At 39.8% G+C, this 23,752-nt stretch overlaps 2 protein-coding genes across 3 annotated transcripts in view; one reads left to right on the forward strand and one right to left on the reverse strand.

Annotated features, from left to right (window-relative positions):
• Positions 1-1,462: 1,462 nt before the first annotated feature.
• On the forward strand, positions 1,463-19,369 carry LOC137994988 (uro-adherence factor A-like). 2 transcript variants are annotated; one of them, XM_068840562.1, is made up of 12 exons: positions 1,463-1,660; positions 3,323-3,405; positions 4,657-6,090; positions 6,947-7,213; positions 9,422-9,490; positions 11,041-11,682; positions 12,468-12,574; positions 12,994-13,052; positions 14,121-14,290; positions 16,632-16,766; positions 17,216-17,306; positions 18,812-19,369. In XM_068840562.1, the coding sequence occupies exons 2-11, from the start codon at positions 3,345-3,347 to the stop codon at positions 17,296-17,298; spliced, it is 3,027 nt and encodes a 1,008-aa protein (XP_068696663.1). In that variant the 5' UTR covers positions 1,463-1,660; positions 3,323-3,344; the 3' UTR covers positions 17,299-17,306; positions 18,812-19,369. The 2 variants fall into 2 exon arrangements, with proteins under 2 accessions (XP_068696663.1, XP_068696664.1); XM_068840563.1 differs by lacking the exon at positions 17,216-17,306.
• A 62-nt stretch (positions 19,370-19,431) lies between these two features.
• Positions 19,432-23,752, reverse strand: part of LOC137997621 (WD repeat-containing protein WRAP73-like) — a 20,541-nt gene continuing 16,220 nt past the window's right edge. Inside the window, exon 14 of the mRNA XM_068843710.1 lies at positions 19,432-23,110. Coding sequence (XP_068699811.1) covers positions 23,004-23,110 — 107 coding nt within the window. The 3' untranslated portion in view covers positions 19,432-23,003. The remainder of the gene's footprint in view (positions 23,111-23,752) is intronic.

The following is a 23,752-nucleotide window of genomic DNA, read 5'->3' on the forward strand; positions in this document are numbered from 1 at the left end:
ACGAAAAATAAAAATCACACGATTCAGCTCTGCAGTTGTACACTCGCATACAAGGTTCTAAAGAATTGCAGGTTTAATCGCAGGTTTGGCCAGGGATTTTGTTCGCCTCAATTTCTTGTGCCACCCAAACGTCACTATACTCCCTTCAACGCGGTCACGTCTAACAAAATAATATGATCAACACGCTTCCTTAGGATTTGTGGTTTGGCTCAAATAATTCCATCAATTATAGACCGCAGCTTGGAATGCGTGTGCGATCATTTTCTCTTGTGTGAATAGCGTAGAGTTGAGGTCCCAGGCAACTTGTAAGGCTACACCAGCAATACAGCAATATATGGTAAACGAAAGTCTTCACTCAGCCTACACTCTGTCCTATGTTTAGCCAACTTTTTCCCCAAAGGTCACAGATTTAATTCTTGCCTGACCTTGTCACGAGTAGTGTACAGTGTGGATCGCGTTCTTATTGCAGTATTTTGAAATTTTATTTAGTATGTAAATAAAATGACATCCTCCGACAAATAGACTACAGAGCAAGATCAATAGTGGACCTGTTCAAGACAATGCACCTACAGTGCAATATACATGTATAGTTGTTTAGTGGCACAATACTGAGACTTGCAAAGCGATCACAGTGCTGCTTTTTTGTCATTTGAAAAGAGCAGAAAGTTAAAAGCACTACGTAAAATTTCAAGAAAAATTGTTGTCCCGTTTTTATGAGGTAACTCGTCTGTGCCAAAGAGGAGTCGATTTGTCAACTTATGCAGTACTGCTACTAAAAAAGACTTTTTTTAGGCTTCTGTCGCAACTGCATAACTGCCTATTTCACCGATGATCTTTCTAACACCAACCATCGCAGTTCAAAGTATATATCATGCAAATTTGTTGCGCGCATCATAACGTGATTTTGTAGCCCATGGATTTTTTTTCGTGGATCAAGAAAGAGATAACTTAGAACTTAATTAATATAGTTTCATCGTGGCGTATGATGATCGACCAGGACATGCTACTGGACTACGACGTTGGAGTTCGCAGGCTCGCACCCATGACGGACCAACACGCGGGGTTTTAAGATAGCTGAGAAGAAAGTGAAGCCATTACTTTAACTTTTAATTAAATTTCTTAATTTTAGCTTTAATTTCAGTGGTTTTACTTTCGGTTAAGCGAAGGTCCCGTTTCACAACTCCTTTGTGTTCATAAACTCCGTGGAACGTTAAAGAACCCACATACAGGCAAAAAGAGTAGTGCGTGAAGTTCCCGCTGTTGTCTCCTTCGGGCAAGGAACGAGAATGAACTGTTCAGGTTGGCAAAAATAAAGAGAACGGCTTTGGACTTTGCTTGGAAAGCGAGCTTTCTTAAAAATTGTAACTCAACGCAATCTTGAGTAAGATGCTTTTAAAAACAGGTACCAAAGATTTAAGCGCAGCTTATTACTTATTCATATTCCACGAGCAGCTGCGAATTGAAAGCCTCACCACGAACTAGTCGACGAGAGTTTTTTGTCAAATATATTTATAACAGAGATATTAAAAACGGAGGAGGTTCACGGGATTTTTATGGCAATATTACTTCAAAGCAAAGACTGTTAACATGGATAGCCTGTGCTGGGAGTGACATGAAATCGATTTAAAACTCAACTACCCACGTCGCCTTTGAATCAAAGGTAAGAAACAAGGAAGCGATTTCGTGATTCGCCATGTGTTTTCGTGGTTAAAAACATTTCAAATAACTATGATGTGTGACTTGAAAGTAGCTTTCGTTTTTGAAGTGCAATAATGGGGGATATAACGAAATGTGGTTTTATTGCTGTATTATCTACAGTAAAAGGAGGACTTAATAATTATAACATGTTTTGATTCTCTACGGTCAGATGGTGAATACCGTAACTGGTTGTTATGTTTTCTTCTTTTTTTTTTTTTTGTTATTTACAAAGTTATAGAGGAATTTCTCGTATCATATTTTGTCCCATTTTAAAAACACCGGAAAATTGACCTAACGAAATATACAAAGATAAATTGTAATTTCGATGGTGGACATCGAAATACCGCACTAAGTAAAGTTAATAAAAAGGCATTGTTTTAATAACTGAGTTTGAGATCAGCTAAAATTGTCTGTCAGGTGATTATCCACAGGGGAGGCAGAAGTCTGATAAACAAAAAATAGTCAAACTCTCAACTAAAACGAAAGGACAAACTACCGGAAAACTTTTATTTTGTATGAGTACTTTACTGTTTATTGGAGGTTTTGTCGAATTTTCTTCATGAAGTCCGGCAACTGGCGCAATTTTTTACACCTTTCAAGTTGTTTGTGTGAAATAAAGTGAATCGCGCATAAGAGAAATTTAAAATTGCTTCTGTTTCACGGAAGTTCGCATCGTTTTATATTTGCTTGTTTTTATCATCAGTAAGTAAAGCCGCTCTTCATGAAAAAAACGTCAATAATAATAATAATAATAATAATAATAATAATAATAATAATAATAATAAACGAGTAATAGCAATAGATGGGGCTCGAAATTATGGCAGTCATAAAATTCCGATTGGATTCGATTTGGAACTACTCAAGTGTATTAAGGCTTGACCAGCTTAATTATTATACATATTTTTATTTAAAGGGAAAGCATTGATCCAGGGCCTAAGAAACTTGACAGGCAGTTAGTTATCGGTATTGTTATAACTTTTCCAAAATGTTCCATACCACATTCTTGTTACGTGACACGAAATCGACCTATAAAAGTTATATTTCTTACTCAATGATTGGGAACATTCAGCCACATGATATCTCTCTTGTTTCTTGGTTATTCGATGACCCCTTCTAAGGGCCCTTAAGAGGAATGAACAATTGAGAAAATAGGTCACTTGACATGATAAACATCCAAATATCTTAATAGGTAAATACGGAGTACCACATTAAAAGGCGGCATTCGGTAGGCACAGTTGTACTAAACGTGTTAATACCAAACGTATTCAAAAGTTTCGATTATAAATGTTCCCCATTTTTGAGTAAAGGATATACACGTTATAAGTTGTTTTAGGGTTACGCGACAAAAGTGCGATGCAAAATATTTTGGCAAATTAATAACAACACCAGTAAAAAACTTTCTGCTAAGTTTCATGGACATTGGACAAATGCTTCCCTATCAAATAAAAATATGCATAATAATTAGATTCACCAAGCCTTAAATTAATTAATACACTTATATAATCTGTAAGCTAAGGCGACCTTCGTGCATTCTTGCCTGCCTCTACTTACCTGTTGCCCGCTAGTGGGCGGTCATATGTAGAAAAAAGTCAGCAATTAAAGTCATTTCTTCATCCAATTCAAGGAATCACACAGATTTTGAGATCATGCAAATAACCACAGTACATGGACTGCTCGTTTTGGTCATGTGCATCCAGGGACTTTTAGGTGAGTATTTCGCTATTTCTGTCATCCCATAATGCAATACGTTTTGGGGTTTCTTTACCTAAACACAATACTCTCTTTACTTTTGGAACTGTATCATGCTTGAACTGGATATCCATTGTTTTAATGCAAACATCCCCCCCCCCCCCCGCCCCACCCAAAAAAAAAAGCTGCATTATGGTATTGGCAAAAAAGCGAATGGCCTTATTCAAAGAGCGCAACTTACTCTGTGGGGAGAGTTGTGACCAATAACGTAGGGACAACTCGAAACTGTATACATGGGTCCTGTACTATTTTACATGAGCTGTTCCACAACACACAACATTATAAAAGAGGGAATTTGGAAAATGGTAGCGATATAACGTACTTAAAGAGGCAGTCTCATGAGTTGCGCATGCTCGGGAAATCGCCCTTAAAGCGCTCTTGTTTATCAAGGCCGCCATGATGGATTCTTCGGTAAGTGGGAATGTTTTGCATGGAATGTCCTCGATTTCTTTATTTTGACACCTAGAACTGCAAAATCAAACTCTTATCATTTAGGAAAGATCACATGGATGTAGTTGTAAGAGCTCGTGCAGCACGAAGCGCAAAGGAAATAGCAAGAGAGGATGTCCATGCAAAGGCCAGAATTTATTGTGCGGAGACAATTGTAATTGCGGCACGAGGGAAAACCACTCTCTTTTGTACTGTTTCAGGTCAGAAATCGTTTTTTTGCGACCAGAGCTCCTTAGTTTACCTCCGTGGCCGCCTCCGCCACTTGCATCCGCCACTTTGGTTTAGTCGGGACAATCTTGAAATATTCTGCAGAATTTTTTAAGTTTTGAGCTTCGGCCAGCACATGCGCAGTTCATGAGATTTATCCTTTAAAACTTACAGTTAAGACATGAATATCCATAGAAATCACGGATTTACCTTGCCCTACTGTGACTTTTGCAAGATCGCGTGATACTCGTGCGTTTCTTCTGCTTAACTACGACAGTCTCGGTGTTTTACCAGTGTCTATTATTAACAAGTAATCCCATCATTTTTCTCGTGCAATTTGGAATAAATACACACTCCGACATAAATTCTTTCAAACTGCAAATTGCAATCACCCCAAGGGCTCGTCCAGTTTTGTTCGTCTTAAAAAAAGGAATTGCAAATTGAACTCGAAATCATGTGATTACATATACATAATTATAGTATTCTTTTTCCAGATGGTTTTAATTATGCAGTTAACTTCTTCTTCCTGTTTTGGATGTCATTATCTGATAGGTCTTCCAGTTGACAGGGAACTTGTTCGCGTGAAGAGAAAAAGAGAAACAGGAAATGAACAAGATGCAGAGCTTGTTCGGAAAGTACGCAGATTACTGGAGGAAAAAGAAACTGAACTACGCCACAAAAGACGCTTCTTCGCGCGAGAAGATACCGAAAATGAACCACAAGAGGGTTATAAAAGCAAAATGGAGGCACGATCGTCCCGCTCAGCACGTGAGGATAATGACATTACTGCGGGACGATCTGAGAGATTTCGATTCAGAATCCGTAAAAGAAGCTCCGGCGAAGACGAAAGCATGTCACTCCCAGATAATTCTTCCGGCTCAGGAGAACAATTGGAAAGTAGTTCAGCATCTGGATTTGGATTATGGGGCCCTAAATCCAGATTATCAGAAGCTTTGGCAAAGCGAAATGAAAAGCGAAGTATGAGCGTAAATTCACTGAATAGTCTTATAGCTGCATTGAAAGCGATCAGCTCTCTTACGCCAGGAGAGCCGGAAAATTCCAGCGAGGCAACGGAGATGTCCGGTTCCGGTGTCACAGCTTTACCGGAAATAGAAGAGGAAGATGATAAACTACCAAAGTTTTTTCAAGAAGAGGGAAGCTCAGCGAGCGGAGAAAATCCTGAAGAAGCCTTGAAGAGAATAAATGAAGCAGCGCAAAAAGAATTAAACGGAACAGTGGAACATAAAAGCAGAAGAGAAACAAAAAGCGTTCTTGAACAAAAAAGACTTACAACTAAAGAGAACTTGGTCAGAAGGGAACTACAAAGCGACTCACTTGCGGATGACTTAGTAGCCGCCGTAGAAAACGAAAAGGAGAGCTCCGAGACTGAATCAGATGATGAGGCTTCGTATTCAGGATCTGCACATCAAGAAAACAAAGATGAAGATGAAGAGATAACAAATACTGATTCAACCACCGAACAGATAAAAGATGGACCGGAAGTGCACGTGACAAAAGAAGTCGAGCCTTTGCATTCATTGACAGATGCTCTTCTCCAGGACTCGTTCTATCGCACCAGAAGATCATCACAAGAAAATTTCTTTCTGCGTTCAGATGATAAATTCCGCGAAAACGACGCCTTAGACGGTGAAAGTCTTATAGTGCGGTTTTACCGCGACCAAGACGCACCAGAGCCTTCTGATATTTCATTGGCATCCCTTCCTAGCGATACCCAAGCTGTGCTAAGCGACGGCGAACAAGAAAAACCCGAAAAACGAGAGGCACATTACGAACCATCTGGAGACCTTACGGAACCACGCGTAATATACACGCGTGAATTAAGGGACGCCCCGGAAGCAATCATAGAGCGTCCAGCGGTTTACTCACAAAGCATAGACGAAAATGAGATGGATTCGAGTTACGGGGGGGAAGATGATGACGATGAAGCTACACTAACCATTCACGAAAGAGAGATCAGGGATGATGGTAGGAAAAAATCTATCTTTTAACAATGGCTGACGCCACGTGAAAAATCGTTAATATTAACGTACGCGTATTTTGTTCAATGTAAAGTAGATAGACGAATCATGAAATACTTTTGGTGGTGCAAAGCAACAATGAAAGCCACCTTTTTCTTCATGTTGCCATCTTCGTTTCATAAGTCTTCCTTGAAACACCGACGACTGTCTTGACGATTCATCATGTGACCAAGTTCTGTTTGATTTGATTGGTTGGATACTTTGTTAACATTAATGAACACAGACGCTATGAGATAAACTTTTACATCAGAGATGCCGTTTTGTTTTGTTTATTTGTTGAAGTAGATTAGCATACATTGGCAGCTATGGGCTGATGTGGACTTGCTGTAATTTGACACTTACACTCCAGACCTCTTTTTGAACGGTCCTCAGAATTACTTGCGAACAAGTGTTGTAATAAGACGGGGCCTACGGTGTATAGTCTTACCTGACAAGACTTGAAAATCTTACCATTTGCTAATGGAACTGCAACGGAAGCGCTTTCTTCTCACTTACTTTAAGACCCTGAGTGCTGTGCATGACCCGTTTCTCGAAAGTCCCGAAAAGCCTAATACGAAACTGCCACCCGCTTGTTTTGATAAGCTGGTCTTTAACATGTCTTTAAGATCACAAAAACGAAAATGATTCTGAAATTTCGTGGCTTGAAATGTCTCCGTTCTTACGATACAAAGCGAATTATGACACCCGAAAAGTTTCGGGACTTTCTTGAAACGGGCCCCCGGGGTTCCAACTCGCGTTCTCCCGCACGGAAGTCCAGTGCACTCTCCACTGAGCCACCTATTTATTGTCCTTTAATTTTACAGGCTACGTTGGTTGCTTCGAGGACAAATCCTCAGAGCGTGACCTTCCCAGAGTGCTCTCTGTTCCCCATCTGACTCCCGACTCATGCCGCACTGCATGCCAGAATGCAGGTCATGCTTATGCCGGGGTGCAGTATGGGTACTTGTGCCGATGTGGTGATACGTATGGCAAGTACGGAAAAGTCCCGGATGAAGAGTGCAATGCCCTGTGCACCGGAGACAAGGCGCAGAAATGCGGTGGTTTTTGGAAGAGTGCGGTATTTACAACTGGTGAGCGACTATACAACTTCCCCACCGACGCAGCACCACAGTTTCTTTAGAAACTACCCCTTCATAAAAAAAAATTAAATTACGTAGAAAGTAAGATTTAAAAAGCATTCAGTGGTTACAATTAATAAATCATAAACTCAATCGCCTTTCTTCACAGTGATCACTTCCCGCCCCTAATTCATCATAAACGACGCTTACCAATCCAAAACAAAGCGTACAGGAAGAGAACTACACTCTTAGAGCATTAGTCTCTGTTTGCATTACAAACGTTTTACATGTCGTGTATAATCTTAGCCAAAAAACATATCATTGGTTGCTGAACAAATGCCACCCGACTCGTTGGGTGATACTAAGACAATTAGACCCTTCGCCCTCAAGGGCCACGTGTCAATTGCCCATGCGGCTTCGCCTCTGAGTCTATTGACCCCTAGCCCTTGCGGGCTACGGGTCTAATAGTTAAACAACATGTACAACTAACTAAATAAATAAATAATTACGTTTTCTGGAGAAGGGAACCTGAAAATGTCCTGTCAAAGCAGAGTATGGACGAAATCCAGCGATATCCCCGTCTCCAGGAATCGGGCCTGAGACACATTGATGGAGGGCAAAGACTAACTTCACCAGCTATGTCTCCTAGCCCACTGGGAAACATTTATCAGCAAACCCATCTGTAATATTAAATAACTTGTTTGACGCGTTGTAATGGTACGTGTATATGGTGCGACACGTAGTGGTACTAGGCCTTCTTCGATATATTAAAATTTAGTTGAAAAAGAGGTTCTGAGGACAAAGGCAAAGGAAAGTGGATGATATGCAAACACTTTTTACATTAATTCCAGCGTGTTTCTATTGTTTTTGTCCTCACTAACTCACTATCAAGTTGAATATTTGATATTTCGAAAATGGCCTATTTATAGAGGGAACTTTAAAACGCCCTGGTCGTAGTTCAAAACGTCACGGCGAAGACTTTTCCCAAACTAGTCATCCTCGAATTGAACGCTTTTCTTCTTTTTATAATGTAGTGGGTTCAACTCGGAGTTCCCAGTTGAGGATGATGCTTAATAACATGCTGTATATCTCACTTGAGTGATCATGATGATGATGATATGATGATGATGATGATGATGATTATTATTATTATTATTATTATTATTATTATTATTATTATGATTATTATTATTATTATTATTATTATTATTATTATTATTATGATTATTATTATTATGATTATTATTATCTTTGTGAACTGGATGATCTTTTATCCGGTTTGCTTCCTAAGGGAGCGGGCCATACCCTGGGCACCAGAGGTTTTTCTCGCGTGCGGCGGGAATTTTTAGTCTCGGCAGGGCGCCCTGGTCTCGGCCAAAGGCACGAGCGGCGAAGCCGCGAGATACTATAAAGACTTGACTGAAAACCGGAAACCGCGCTAGAAAAGTCTCTGGCACCCAGGGTAAGCGGGCCTTAGCCCATGACCAAAGGTCCTTTAGAGTTTTCTTCTTACTCTAGAGCTCCAACACCCTTCTCAAAATCCTCGCCGCTCCCAGTAACGTAGTTTTCTGTCGTAATGAAATACTAATTCTGACATTCAACTTTCCCAGCCACTTGTCCAAGTTTTTGTTACACTTCCCAATGATCCTACAACAATTGGTACCACCTGCACAGTTCCCATGTTCCATATTCTTGCAATTTCTCTTTTAAGATCCTGATACTTTTCAATTTTCTCATTCTCCGTTTCACCAATTCTTTTATCCGCTGGTACGGCAATATCAATAATAGTGTACTTTCTCTCCTGTTTATTTACAACTACAATGTCCGGTCTTCTGGCTTCAATGACATGATCACACTGTATGTTCACGTCCCACAGTAGTTTAACCTCATCGTTTTCACTTACACTGTCCGGTGCGTGCTCGTACCACTTATCCTCCTTTTCCAGATGATATTTCTCACACAACTTCCCATGATGATGATGATGATGATGATTATTATTGTTGTTGTTGTTGTTGTTGTTATTATTATTATTATTATTATTATTATTATTATTATTATTATTATTATTATTATTATTATTATTATTATTATTATTATTATGCAGCCGATCACAAAATGTAAACTACGGAGTTGTTTCCATTCTTGAGGGGATTGGGCCAGCGCAGTTAGTAGTACACAAGTGCAGCTAATCCTTTTCCGGTTTTTTTTTTCTTTTTCCAGACGGAGCGATGCAACCCTCTAAGCGTGGTAACTTCTTCCACATCGATAGCGTTCAGCCTATCACAGAAGGTAAAAAAAATCATTTAAATCGATATTTTTCCCTCCACGAAATGGTGTATGAATCAAAATCATGTACATCATGAAACGTATGTTGAACATATTAAGTTTCTTGCGGTCATCTTCCATCAAAATCTCTTAATATGAAACTCTCAAATAAAGGTAGTTTTGTCTAAAATCGCAAAATCTGGTGGCATCATCATGACATTGAGACAATGATATATTTCTTCTATCCAACAATCTATGCACCTTGTATAATTCTCTAATTTTTCCCTATCTCCACTACTGCTCGATTATCTGGGCCTCCACTTACTCGTCAAATCTCCAACCTCTCTTCTGCCTTTAAAAAATAGTAGTTAGAATCATTACTTATTCACCCCCACGTACTCACACTTATTCTCTTTATAAAATTTCAGGTTACTTAATATGCAAAAAGGTTATCCCTATCCCACTTTCTTCTCTCTTTAATCTCAATGCCGACTATCATCACTATTCTACTCGTCAAAGAGATAACTTGCTTATTAACACCTTGAAATATTCTTAATCCATCCATGTTCAAAGTCCTCAAATTTGGAAGAGTATCCCTCTTTTATTACGTACTTTCCTCACTCTTTCCAATTATAAAAGTAAACTCAAAGATCGCTATTTGTCACTTTAGGTTTTCTTCCCTCATTCAATTATCTTTAATACATGTGTTATGCTTACTTATATCACAACTTTCCTTCCTGTTGTTTCTTTCTTGCTAAGTATGTCCACAATAGACCTTATTCATAAATGGCGGTCAATTTATAATTCTTTTGTCGAAGTGTAAATTAGCCTACCAAGCCTCGATACCATACAGTGAATTGAAAAGAAGTCTTGCTTTAAAATGAGGCTTGGTAGGCTAATTTGCACGTGGACAAAAGAATTATAAATGTGACCGCCATTTATGAATAAGGTCTATAATGACGGTTATTGTTAATTAACAATTAGACCCGTAGCCCGCAAGGGCTACGGGTCAATAGCTCATGAGGCGAAGCCGAATGGGCTATTGACCCGTGGCCCTTGAGGGCGAAGGGTCTAATTGTTTTAGTATCACCCAACTAGTCAAACAGAAAAGGCAATAGTAAAGTTAGGAAGTGCAAGTTGAAGAAATATTTATTTGGGAATAAAACGAAAGAAAGAGTCACACTTTTCGCTACTCGAGGACTATTACTAATAGTCCACTAGTAGCGTAGCCAATTAAAATGCAGGATTTGCATTAGTCCACTAGTTGGGTGATAATACTAACTTAGAACATTGTCTTTATCATGTTATGATAATAACAATTATTATTACTGGCAGGCACCTCTTGTAATTTCTGCACTCTAAATACGCCGCACAAGCCTCTGGCTTTGGCTTCTCATTGCTGTACAGTGCTTGTTTTTCAAGGAATATTAAACATTAACGTTCCCGGTATGTGCGTGTGTGAAAACTGCGATATTTCGCTCCGAAAAACGTTTCTCTCCAGTTGCCGGTAAAATGCGTCACGAGTTGCATCAGAGGAACTCAAAGATTCTATTGATTGCCTTTCCTATATCTAGACATATTCGACATGCCTCGCAGTGACATCCCATCAAGCGAAGACCAGAGCCACGAGATAGTTACACTGACAGAGTCTTCGAAAAAGACTGATTCAGTGTCACAAGCTCCTAAGGAACCACCTCCGATACCGGCGGCTACGTCATCTGGTTCATACATAAAGGAAATACACCGAGAATCTTCCCTTCAAGAAACACAGATTTCAAAAGCCCCTGAGATTACCGTGAAGGAGTCCACGTTGCCTTCAAGGCCTAAAGCTACCCCGCATGATAATACTACGCATGCACTCATAGATGAACCTACGCACACCGGAGAAGGTCTCTCTATTGCATCATCCAATGAGTCCCTGCCAGGTAACGAAGACAGGATTCGTTCCGAAAACTCGGATTCCGAGTCAACCGTTTCTCCGTCGTCTTCGGCGACTGCTCCCTTGGAAGTAAACGAAACATCCTTGCAACAAGTAACTGTGCCTTTGGACTCACCAACTTATCAGATAGCAAGGTACAGTCAACCAGAGAATGAACTGGTCCCACAGGGCACCCATGTCAGTCAACTCATGTACTTGCATCAGCAACAAGACATTCTTTCCAAACCAACGCCAAAAACAATTGTCGGAGTTCCTCCTGGGGACGTTGAAGTGGGAAGTAAGTCCTTTGAATACAAACAATTGTAATTGTTTTTGACTTTCACGAGCTTAATAGAGATCTGCAAAATGCACGTTTTGATTTTTACGTTAAGTTTTGCGATAAAAAAGATGACCAAACAAGACGGAACTGAATCCCAGAGAGTAGCTTTCAAGGTAATTGAAAGCTGCAGTGGAAATAAACAATCATGTACACTTGTTCCAGTCACAGCAATGGAAGGAACTCATTGAATTGATTCAGACTTCTAGGAAAACACACAGGACAGTCATCAAGCGCGGGGTACCCGTGAGTGGGGTAAAATATTTGACTCCTCATTGGCTAGTTAGGTGGCGCGTGATTCTCTTTAGCCAATCACCATAAGCAGTGTTGCAAACCCAATGATGGTGAGGATTCCTGTACAGTAGCTGGCAATTAGACCAGACAAATAAAAACAAAATAAACGCACAATAAGGAAGTGAATGAATGAGCAAATAAATAAGAAACAAGAGTCCACCAGCGTCATAAGTGTTGGTGTTAGCGTGTGTTACCTTGCTTTTATAGTTGTTCTATTTTAAACCAAGTTTTGCGGGAAAATAAACAATAGCTCTGCACATCTGACCAATCAGATTGCATTACGTTATTTATACAGTTGTTCAACGTGATCACCATGAAACACTTTATGTGAGAAATCAAATCTAAAAATAGACACTTTTCTGACCCAGATGAGGTCAAACATGATACCAGATTCTTACTCTTTTTCTTATTATTTTTGTAACTTACTTTTGTCAACCTGTGTTATTTCACAGCTGTAGCATACACAGGGACAATCAAACTGAAACAGAGCTGGCTGGATCAGTTTGAAGATGGAGAAAGCGCAGAATCCAAAATATTGTCCGGAAACATTGAACAGGCGGTTAGTGTTAGATATCGATGGTAAAAAAAAAGTTAAACGAATACATGCACAGGTAGTAAAGTCCTTGAATATGACCAGTTGTAGAATGTGATGATGATGATGATGATGATAACGATGGTGATGATGACGAATAGCAAAGGATAATCGTAGTTTGACTAGCCAATCAGAGCACGCCTTCAGCGCCATCCACTGTTTTAGTATATACTAATTTATCGTAGTTCTCATAATATTCTAACAAGCTTCGCTTGGCAGCTAATTTCTTTCAATTTCACGCGTACGAACGAGGCTAGTAAGGCTGATTAGCCCAATGATAAAAGAACGACAGTTAATTGGCGGCCATGTTTGCATTTGGTCAACGCTTCATTTTTGGAAGTATTGAGTTTCTAACAAAACAAAATAACTTTGTTTTTTTTTCACAGTTTAAGAACGTTTTCAAGGACGATCCAATGTTTATCAGCGCTGAGGTCGTTGGATTCAGGTAAGATGTCAAGAAAAACCATAATCGGTCAATTAAAGGCAGCTTATGGCGTTATGCTTCATATCACCGACCGCACACCAGTGGCTCAGTTGGTTGAGCACCGAGCTGTCATGCGAGAGGTCGCATGGATTCCTCAGGTTTTCTTGCAACTTGTCTTTCCAACTTTCATTTGACGTCCATTCCATGCACAGTTCAAACATATCAAATTATATTCGTTGAAATAGTTTGAAGAAGTCCGCATGACACTCGAAGCGCCATCACACAACACCGTGCTGTCGCGTTCCACTGCAGTCGTCACATGATGCTATGTGGTTGCCAACGGAAAATACGTAACATCATGTAAAACTGATCTCCGCCACAAGGAGCGTCCGAAAGTAGCTTTTGCAAAATTCCTTCACCCCGGCTAAGTCTCTGTTCTTCGGCTACAGCTGCTTCCTTACTTTCTCTCGGTCTATATTGAAAAAAACTTGGGCTGCGGAAGGGCATTGAACCTATCGCTCGATTTGGACAGAGTGCGTCTTTCTCAAAGAAAGACCTTAATGTTCACTGATAATAGGAAACTTAAGCAACGACAACGGCGACGGCAACGAGAACGTCACAAATATGCGTATTTAGTGGATAAAAACAATAGCTTTGCACGCCCTGCACGTGCGCTTTTCACTTTTCTCAATTTCTTTGCTGTCGTCTGCAAAAACAACAACGCGAAATAGCCAAATTTTAGGTTTTATGAAGAACGTCAGCACTTAAAGATCAATTTTCATTTTCTCCCCTAAATTTAGCGCCGTTTTGACCAATGTCAGTTTTCAGGAACTACCACACCCTTGTCATATTAAAAAAAGGTTTAAATTCTCACGAAGTGATCAACATAGCGCGAGTTTATATTATGAGATGACGTTCTCGTTGCCGTCGCCGTCGTAGTTGCTTTAAGTTTCCTAATCAGCCTCCCCTCCCATGCAGGCGTTGTCAGTGGCCCTTCGAGGACAAGTGATGAAGCCCACGGAAGGTCTGTATGGGAGGTTACCAGACAATGGTAACGTTCATAACTGAGTATATTTCTTTTCACTGCAGAGAGGGACTGGTGAAACACAATCCTAACACTATAAGGAAAGTGATTGTTCCATTTATCCTGACGTTTAAAAGTGGTATCAAGGGCGTTGAAGACAATTTGAAAAGCATGGTGAAAACCAAAGGAAAACTTGACGACATGCCTGTTTACAAGAATTCCCTTCAGATTGCAGGCAAGTTTTAAATGATGAAATACACTAACCCATTGGCTCCTGGGAATTTACGCCAGACGGTTTACTCGTCAACTGGGAGTGTCCTACTTAAGGCGCCCGTTGGGTCAATAATGGGTTAACTCACTTACGCGTACGAAAATGCAGGTACTCATGGCACAAAAATAATGTGCGACAAACAAAGCAAAAAAAAAAACAAACAGACAAAAAAAGAGAAAATCAAGTGACAAATCTTCGGTGAAACAAGAAGAAAGGACAATTACCAATACCAAAAAACGTGTGTGTGAGAGAGAAACGGATAACAAATGGGGCGCGAAACGAGCAAATCTTTGTAGAGTCAAGGAGTCAAGGCCCCATAAAGATAAACGAAAGTAACAAATCAAGCGCGAAAGTTCGGAATGACCACTACTGTGAGATGCCCAACTTATTAAGTTGTTTTCAAAAGAACCTTTGTCGTCCATTTTTGTTTCATTTCGAAATTAATTTGCACTAAGGTAGGTGTGTAATGCCATTGGACACCAGGGGCCCGTTTCTCAAAAGTCCCGAAACTTTACGGGCCATTTTCGGGTGTCACAATTCCCTTTGTATCTCAAGAACGGAGAGGACTTAAGGCGTCAAATTTCACAGTCATTTTTCTTTTTGTTACCTTTAAAACATGTTAAAAGATCGGCTCTCCAAAACAAGCGGTTGGCAGTTTCACAAATGGCTTTTCGGGCGCGAAAAGTTTTCGGGACTTTTGAGAAACGTGCCCCAGGTCCCCTTCATGGTATCTAACAACATAGCCAGATGTAGGGCCCTTGCTGGGAGTCTATTTCGACGAGGGAGAAAATTTAAAGCGGAGCACCCAGAGAAACACCCTCGAGTCAGGTTAAGATGGACTGTAACTCAGCCCCTCAAGAAAGGCAGAGATGGGCAGCACGGATGATGAGCACAACGTCAGTCTGCCAATGAGAACACCACAAAATATTCCCAGATGGTCGCCTCTCCAGATATTGAAGTGCTACTAAGTGACACTCATAAAGTGCTACTGTAATCAAAAAATCAATTCTGTTTTTCTTTGGATTTCAAAACTATGTTAACTAAACACTAAATGACCAGAGTTTTAAGCCTTGATTTAAAAAAAGAACTGGAATTTTTCTTTTTAATGGTCCGCCATTACTAACTTTAATTAAAAATTTCCAGAGAGCTGGATCGAGAAGAAAAGGAAGTCAGAACCACTAGTTCAAGTATGCAATGCCTGAGTTCGCGGCTGCATTAATATACAGCACGGCAGTTTCGGGCTTTCAGACTTTTAATCTCGTGTTTTGCACATGATAAGCTGCATCTGCATGCTGAAATTCTAAGCTAGTGGGTAAATTTAAAGTTGAAAAAAATAGATAATTAACTTTAAAATATTTTTTTCTTATTTGTTTATTAAAGGCATTGAGCAGTAAATGACGTCACTTTTTACCTTGATCCAACCCTCTGAGGAGCAATCGCTCAGTTTTGAATGCGAGAAAATCCAAACTCAAAGTAAAAAAGCCTTTGGATAAACTATGGTTAATGCAATGATACATTCCACTTTTTGGGCATTTTGGGTGACATGAAATTACATCATTTTGCGTGAGTAATTAGGGTTAGGGTTATAGACAGAGTTTCAATCAAGTGTCGTAAAACCAAAATCAAAGTAATTACTTTGGCCAATAAAGATGGACGGAGACAAGCCAGTAAACCAATCAAAACACGAAGTAATTACACGTAGCCGACACAAAGCGCGGGAAAATGTGCACGCGCGAGCCACGATTGGTTTTGGTTTCACTTCTGATTGATTGAAAGAATGGCGCGAGAACTTTGAACCAATAACTGAGCGAAGTAATGCAAGACCAAAGCAATTTGCTAATTACTTTCGACACTGGATTGAAAACCGCTCTATTTAGGTTGAGGTAAATCCAGCTGTTATCTTTATCCGAAGAGCATAGTTTAGGGGACACGAAGTTGATCGAGAAGAACATTGAGACACTTCGTGACGCTTATTAAAATCAGTGTGCATCTCGTCACTTGCATTTCAGGGGCTCGTTTCTCGAAAGTCCCAAAACTTTACGGGCTACTTTCGGGTGTCACAAATCCCTCTGTATCCCACAAAAAGGGAGGATTTAAGTCGTCAAACTTCACAGTCATTCTGCTTTTTGTTACCTTGAAAACATGTTGATAGATCGGCTTTCCAAAACAAGCACTCGGCAAATGGTATTTTCGGGCCGGAAAAGTTTTCGCGAGTTTCGAGAAACGGGCCCCTGGAAATAGTATTCTCTTGCGCCGACGATTCCTAAAATACTCATTTATCGCTTTATTTCCACCAAATTTGCAGAGTATGCTCACTCTCTGGATAAAGCAAAACCAGTGAACAAAACTGTAAAGGTGGATAAAACAAAAACAGTGAACAAAACCGTAAAGGAGGAAAACAGTGGAGAAGAGGCGAAGAGAAGCGCTGTAAAAGTTCCAAGTAAGTTCTGAAGTAATTACTTGACTCTAAATTAATTCAGGAGTTTCTACCGTGATAGTGTGGGTAGGGAATTGACTTGACGAATGACTTACGACAAATTTCTACTTTTTAGAAAGCTCGTGAAATTCAGCTAATTAGAAATAACTTCAAACTGAAAATAAAACCTCAAATAACTTCGCCAGGTCACAACCACCGTCTGAAAGGGATCAAGTAATGGTCACAGACTAAAGGCCCCACAAGGGCACTTCATAACCAAAAACAAATAAACTAGGACACAAAATATTAAGCTACCAGCGTAGCCAAGGAGGTAATTATATAAGTTTAGAGCAACCGAGTGGCAGTACATCTGTGTTTAAAAATGGCAACGAAGAGATTAAAAGCAAACGTTTGTAAATACGAAAATAAACATCGCATTACACGCAAACTAATAGCCAATCCTTCTTTTTCAGACGGTGGCGTTGACCCGTTCCTCAAAGGCATCTTTAATCAGATTTCCAATGAAATGAAAGATAATTCTTTACAACGGAAATGATATTTCAGGTAAGAATTTCACTTGTAAAAACAGGGAAACAACACTCAAATATCCTTCAATCCCCTCCCGCATCCTACGATTTTTAAAGGCCCCACTAAACTTCTACTTATCATTACTATATGTCACTGTTATCATCATCATCATCATCATCATCATCATCATCGTCACCATCATCGTCATCATCGTCATCTTTATCATCGTCCTCGTCATCCTTATCGTCAACATCGTCACCATGGTCACCAATCATCACCATCGTCATCATCATCATCGTCGTCAATCATCATCACCAATCATCACCATGGTCACCATCGTCCTCGCCATCATCATCATCATCGTCGTCGTCACCATCGTCATCAATCATCATCATCGTCGTCATGAATCATGATCATCACAAGCGTCATCATCATCATTTAAGTAAAGTTGCAATACACATATCAGCGAGTACAACAAGAAGACATTTAGAATACTGCTAACAAGACCAAATAAATTAATTTCTGGAAACTCGTGAAATATCATTCGCTTTAGTGCGTCCCGAGGTCGTACCCAGATCTCACTCTGTATGACCGTGGAGATCTAGGTACGAGATTAAGTGCATCCTTCCCGACCATTACTATTTTCTAACCATCTTAGGCTTAATAAGAAATCCGAATATTAAAAGCCTTGTTTGTCCGTTGAGCCTTTTTTTCTTAACTGTGTGACAAATCGATGAATCTATCAATCATTTACCCAAGCGAGCTAGTAATGTGAGAAATACATGAAAGATATTAAGCATCATCATCAACTGGGAACTCGGAAAAATCAGAGCCCCAGATGGGATTTGAAACCACGACCCTACGTGATGTAGTACGGATGCTCTAACCACTGAGCTACTGGAGACTCTGTGGTGAGCAAGGGTGAAGTGTGGGTATAGACTACAACTGCATCACGCGGTCACAGTCTAATTTTAACCATATATGACATGCATAGACTACAACTGCATCACGCAGTCACATTAAGGCACATCAGAGATGCAACCAACCAACCACCCAAGCGAGTAATGTGAGAAATACATGAAAGATATTAAGCATCATCATCAAGACCATCAACTGGGAACTCGGACAAATCCGAGCCCCAGAGTCATATATGGTTAAAATTAGACTATGCGACTGCGTGATGCGGTCGTAGGCTATACTCACATTTCACCCTTGCTCACCAGAGTCCACAGTAGCTCAGTGGTTAGAGCATCCGTACTACATCACGAAGGGTGGTGGGTTCAAATCACACATGGAACTCAGATTTTTCCGAGTTCCCAATAGGCCAGTTTCTTATTCTAACGGTTGGACTGGAACTAGCATGAAATGGAGGCTAATGCGGGCAAATTAATTTGCATTTGAAAAGTTTGGCCGCATTAGCCTCCATTTCATGCTAGATCCAGTCCAGCCGCGAGAATTGGCAAATGGTCTATTGATAATGCTGCTTAATATCTTTCATGTATTTCAATCAATCATAGCTAATATATATTTTTCTTTTTTAGGAAAGCCATACACTATGCAGCTGTTCCTGATGAAAGACTTGTTTGGAAAGAAGAAAAGAAGAACGTTGGAATACAAAGAATAAAAAAAAATTCTCGCTTAGACTTAGGGGAAACGAGAGCAAGAAAAATCAAAATGACCAAACTACCGTTAAAGAGAAGAAGCGAAAGTGCTATAGGGTGTGCTACTCCATTAATTCCTTTTTTTCCCTCAACAAGTTTATTGTAATAAGAGCTCGAAATGTTCTTTGTTCCTTGGTATTCTGTAAAATTTGATAAAAAGTTCAAAGATGATGAAGCCACGATCAGAGGACAATTTTACAAAGCAACTAGAATTCAACAAACTGTTCAAATGAAAGGTTATGTACGAGGACCACATCATTTTTTAATTGAATAAGCCAAAATAAGGAACTCAAAGTGAAATACATTTGGTCAACTGCCAGAACCAGCGATTAAGGGAAATCGACATTGCAGCTAAGTCACATATTTTCTCAAGCCACCTTTCCGGAAGTACTTAATACTAAACTACATTTTGGTAGACAACCCTATGAAAGCAATGACGACGCAATAAACGCATTTTTTTTTTTTGGGGGGGGGGGGGGGGGTGGAGTTCAAGAAAGCACTCATTGATCCTAATAGACCTTATCCACGATAGCCGCCATGTTGGATTTGCCTTTATCATGCAAATTAGCTACACATTTCTGAGGGGGCAAACAACACAAGTTCGAGAGGTTATAACGAACATCTTAGCCACACATGATTTGTTTCACGTTCATTGAATGTTTATCACCTAAGTAGTAAAATAAAATGATTACACAAGTTTCGTCGATGTTTTTTTAGTGAAAAATGAGCAGATAACGAAGTAGACAGTCAAAATGTCGGAGGCAATCAAAAGATAGAAAATTATTATAAAAGGTAATTAATTCTAAATTCTAAAATGTACTTTTAGCAATGTTAATTCAATATTTCGACGAGCCGATTTTCCGCAATTTGACTTTATTCCATTGTTTTCCCCCCAGCATAACACATGGCTAATTTGCATGACAATTTAAAAACCAACATGGCGGCTATCGCGAATAAGGGCTATTAGATTCACATCCAATTTTGACATCCAACACGTTATGTTCCTTTAAGTCTCAGCATTTGCTACTTATTGCCAGCATTTTATCTCTACTTGCAAGAGGGGACACTTTGTGGCGTTAACTGTATTCTGAGACACAAGTGATGATGAAATTGAAGAGAAAAGCAAGAGGATACTTCGTGAAGCTTATTTAAAGCAGCAAGCACGCATCTAGCAGACCCTTCTCTAAAATGGCGGCCGAAAATTCAAAGAAGTTAAAATTGAAAACGTATACCAGCACTAGAAAGAACACCTTTACTTTAGCAACACTGCAAAGTTTCAGCGTATTAGGTGTTATATCAGCTGAGAAAATGTAAGTTGAGATTTGACAGATTTACAGACGTTTACATGACTGGGGGTTTACGCCATACCCCCAGTCATACAAACGTATGTACACTTCTCACCTTTCAACTTACATGATGCTCTTTCTATTTCTGGTATCAGTTTTTCATTCAGTTCAATGTTAACTGATTCAAATCCGTTGCCGCCATTTTGAAGAAGGGTCTATTAAGGTCAATCCTTGGCATATATTCACTTATTCCATTTTATTCCCTGCTTACGTCACGGAATTGACGTTAATCCTGGACGTAAGTGGTTTGTGGTAGATGGGTATCATGATTTGGTACTTAGGCATACTCGTGCATATCTCCTTCATAAATAAACTTTGCGTCGAAAGCCCTGGGTTGAAGTTATCAGGGCAAACGTATGCTCACAGCCAGTCAACTTACCCGTTGCCCGACCCTTTTATAATAATGAAACAACTGCTCGAGACCTCAATATGGGATGCGACGCTACCCTTTTTTTAAGTCGAATAATGGCTGCCTAAAAACGCAATATCCACTTCAGGTGGGATATAAGCAGAGAAACTTACAAAGTTATCTTGTAATAGAGAACTTGGTACGTTTTACCTTGAGGAAATACGCGGTAACTGAAAGCAAACTCTGCTCTCAGGTCAAACGTATCTAATGACAATATGTTATATCCATATTTTAAAAAGAGGAATGGGACTAGGATAGAGGCTAATGAGCAAAGCCTCCATCGCATGCTCGTACCAGTCCCTCCGAGAATACATTCTCCATTCACCGAAGGAACTCATTCCTGTCTATTTACATACGCTCTAAGCTTGCGCCATCCGTCTTTGACCAAAAAGGACGATCCAACGACAGAGATAAAATATGATTCCTGCATTAAACACCAAGCACGTGGTATGGGGAACTTTCAAACTACTTTTACTTTCCTTTTTCTCAAAAACTTAATTCTTTTCGCACAATGAGTCTCCGCGACCCATGCTCAAATTCTATGGCTTTCCATCCTTGGCGATCTCAAAACCTAAATTGCGAAGTCAATAAATTCGAATTGCTACGAATAAAACTATGTCGACCTAACTGAGTTTATGTGAAAAGACAACCGTATCCTTACACACTGTTTTATAGAGCGTTTTCACATGACGTCACGGCGGCCATATTGGTGTTCCAAAACAAAGAAATGGCGGCCATGATGGTGTACCAAACTAATCCTCCGGGAATTAAACTCTATTTTTATGCAAATACTTTCTTTTGTTTCAGTAATCCAATATGGCTGCTGGTCACGTGAGTGAAAACGCTCTATACAAGGAATAGGGATAGAAATCGCAAGATCTCTACACAGTCTTGATAGCCATTCGCTACAGCTAATAGAACTTTCATTCCAAAAAATAAATTCGCCCAAACTTTAAATGGCGACATTATTCAAACTCTTTCAATAAGAAAAATGCGCGCACTGCACCTAAGAACGAAGATGGGATAAACGGCACCAAACTATAATCAGGAAATGAAAGCTTTATCGACAAGTGGTAAAATACCGAAAGTCCTCAAAGAATAGGCCATTTCCGAGTTCATGTCTGCCTCCTCTTCAAAGCGAGTCTAAGTGCGAAGTATTTCTTATGTAAATTAGTTTTCATTCATAGAGTGGTTTTCAAATGAGTGTCGTAAAACCAAAACCAAAGTAATTACTTTGGCCAATCAAAAAGGACGGGAGACAATCCAGTAAACCAATCAAAACTCGAAGTAATTACACGTAGCCGACACAAAGCGCGGGAAAATGTGCACGCGCGAGCCACAATTGGTTTTGGTTTCACTTCTGATTGGTTGAAAAAGTGGCGCGAGAACTTTGAACCAATCACTGAGTGAAGTAATTATAAACCAAAGTAATTCACTAATTACTTTCGACACTCAATTGAAAACCGCTCTATGTAAAGTAGAACTAATTACCATCATAAAAACTTCGCACTTAGACTCGCTTTGAAGAGGAGGCAGACAAGAACTCGGAAATGGCCTATTGGTGCTTCCACATCAGCAATTTTGATGCGGCAACTTTTACGTGAAAATTCTCTTTTGGCTATGTGGAAATGTGCTAAATATCACGTATGGAAAGCTACTGTCATACCAATTTTTACGACAGAAAGAAATAACCTAGCACTTATCTGGACAATTTATAAGCAGTTGTCACTGATATTGCAGACACCTGAAAAATTCACGTGGCTCCAACGGGATTCGACCCCATGATTCTCTGCGATGCCGGTGTAATGCTCTACAAACTGCGCTATGAAGTCCACACAATTGGGAGCAGCTGTGTGTATCGGATGAAATTGCTTTCATTGTCCAGACAAGTTCGAGGATCATTTCTCTCTTTCGTCTATAAGTACTTCAAGTATATAAATGTCTTTTACCACTTTTGTTATGCGACAAAGACGAATCATTGGTATATAGTGTCAAGGAAAAAATTGTTTCCTGAGCCCCTTCGGTTTGTTTATCCAAAAGTATTTCTGGGGCCCACAAACAAGCAAAAACGCAACGTTTTCTACGAATATTGACCGAATGCAAAAATGGCGACTACACGGTTCGTTGACATGGCTTAAAACTGAGCACAGAAATAAAATAATAATTCACTGATCGCGCTTGCAGTCCGTCAATTTACTGTCCCAGCCTGACGAGAAAATTCGGCAAACACAACTTAATATTTGTCCCATCAGCAAAAATTGCCAAATAAAATTTTCTTGGCCGAAAAAGACGTTAGGACGTTTGACTCAACTTAATGTTACGTTCTCGGATTGGTGAGAAAACAAAGACACATTTGCTCTTTTCCCAGCAGCATAAGAATATTACCATCAGGGTGGAATTGCATGGAAGTGACATGGAATGGCGCTGAAAAGAAAACAAAAAATTAAGAAAAATAGCTAACAGGCACAGTGTGTTACACCATTTAACGATCGTGGTTGCAGCTACCAAAGATTATGGAGGTTTTTTGAAAAGAGGAAAAATTCAAACCACGCTGAAGTTCTCAATAGAGAGTTTAAGAAACGACGACCGCTACGGCAACGACAACGCCAAAAAGTACTAATATTATTGGTTAAAAGAGGAGGGAATGATCATGCTGCACGTGCGACACACATTTTTGTACATTTCTCCCGTACTCGTCAAAACAACGGTCACGCCAAAACGCAGATTGCAGACCGTGCAGATCATGCAGACCAGGGGTAAAATATGGCGTTACCCTCACTATTATCGAAAGCTAACCGTAAACAGGCCAACCTGAATGTTATTTAGGCCTAATTAAGCTAACAGAATGTTATTTAGGCCTAATTTTCAGGCTAACCGAATTTTCATTTTACAGACGGTCTGGACAGTTTGCAGTCTGCGTTTTTCAGTGTCCCTCACAACAACAACGTAAAATGACCAATTTTCGGGTTTTGACGACAACGTGGACAAACAACAGTAAATCTTTCCTTCTCTTTCTTTGCTTTAAATCCATACGTACCAATCTGGTTATAGCATACTTTGCCCATA

This window comes from Montipora foliosa, chromosome 3 (assembly GCF_036669935.1).
Source record: "Montipora foliosa isolate CH-2021 chromosome 3, ASM3666993v2, whole genome shotgun sequence".
NCBI classification, from domain to species: Eukaryota; Metazoa; Cnidaria; class Anthozoa; order Scleractinia; family Acroporidae; genus Montipora; species Montipora foliosa.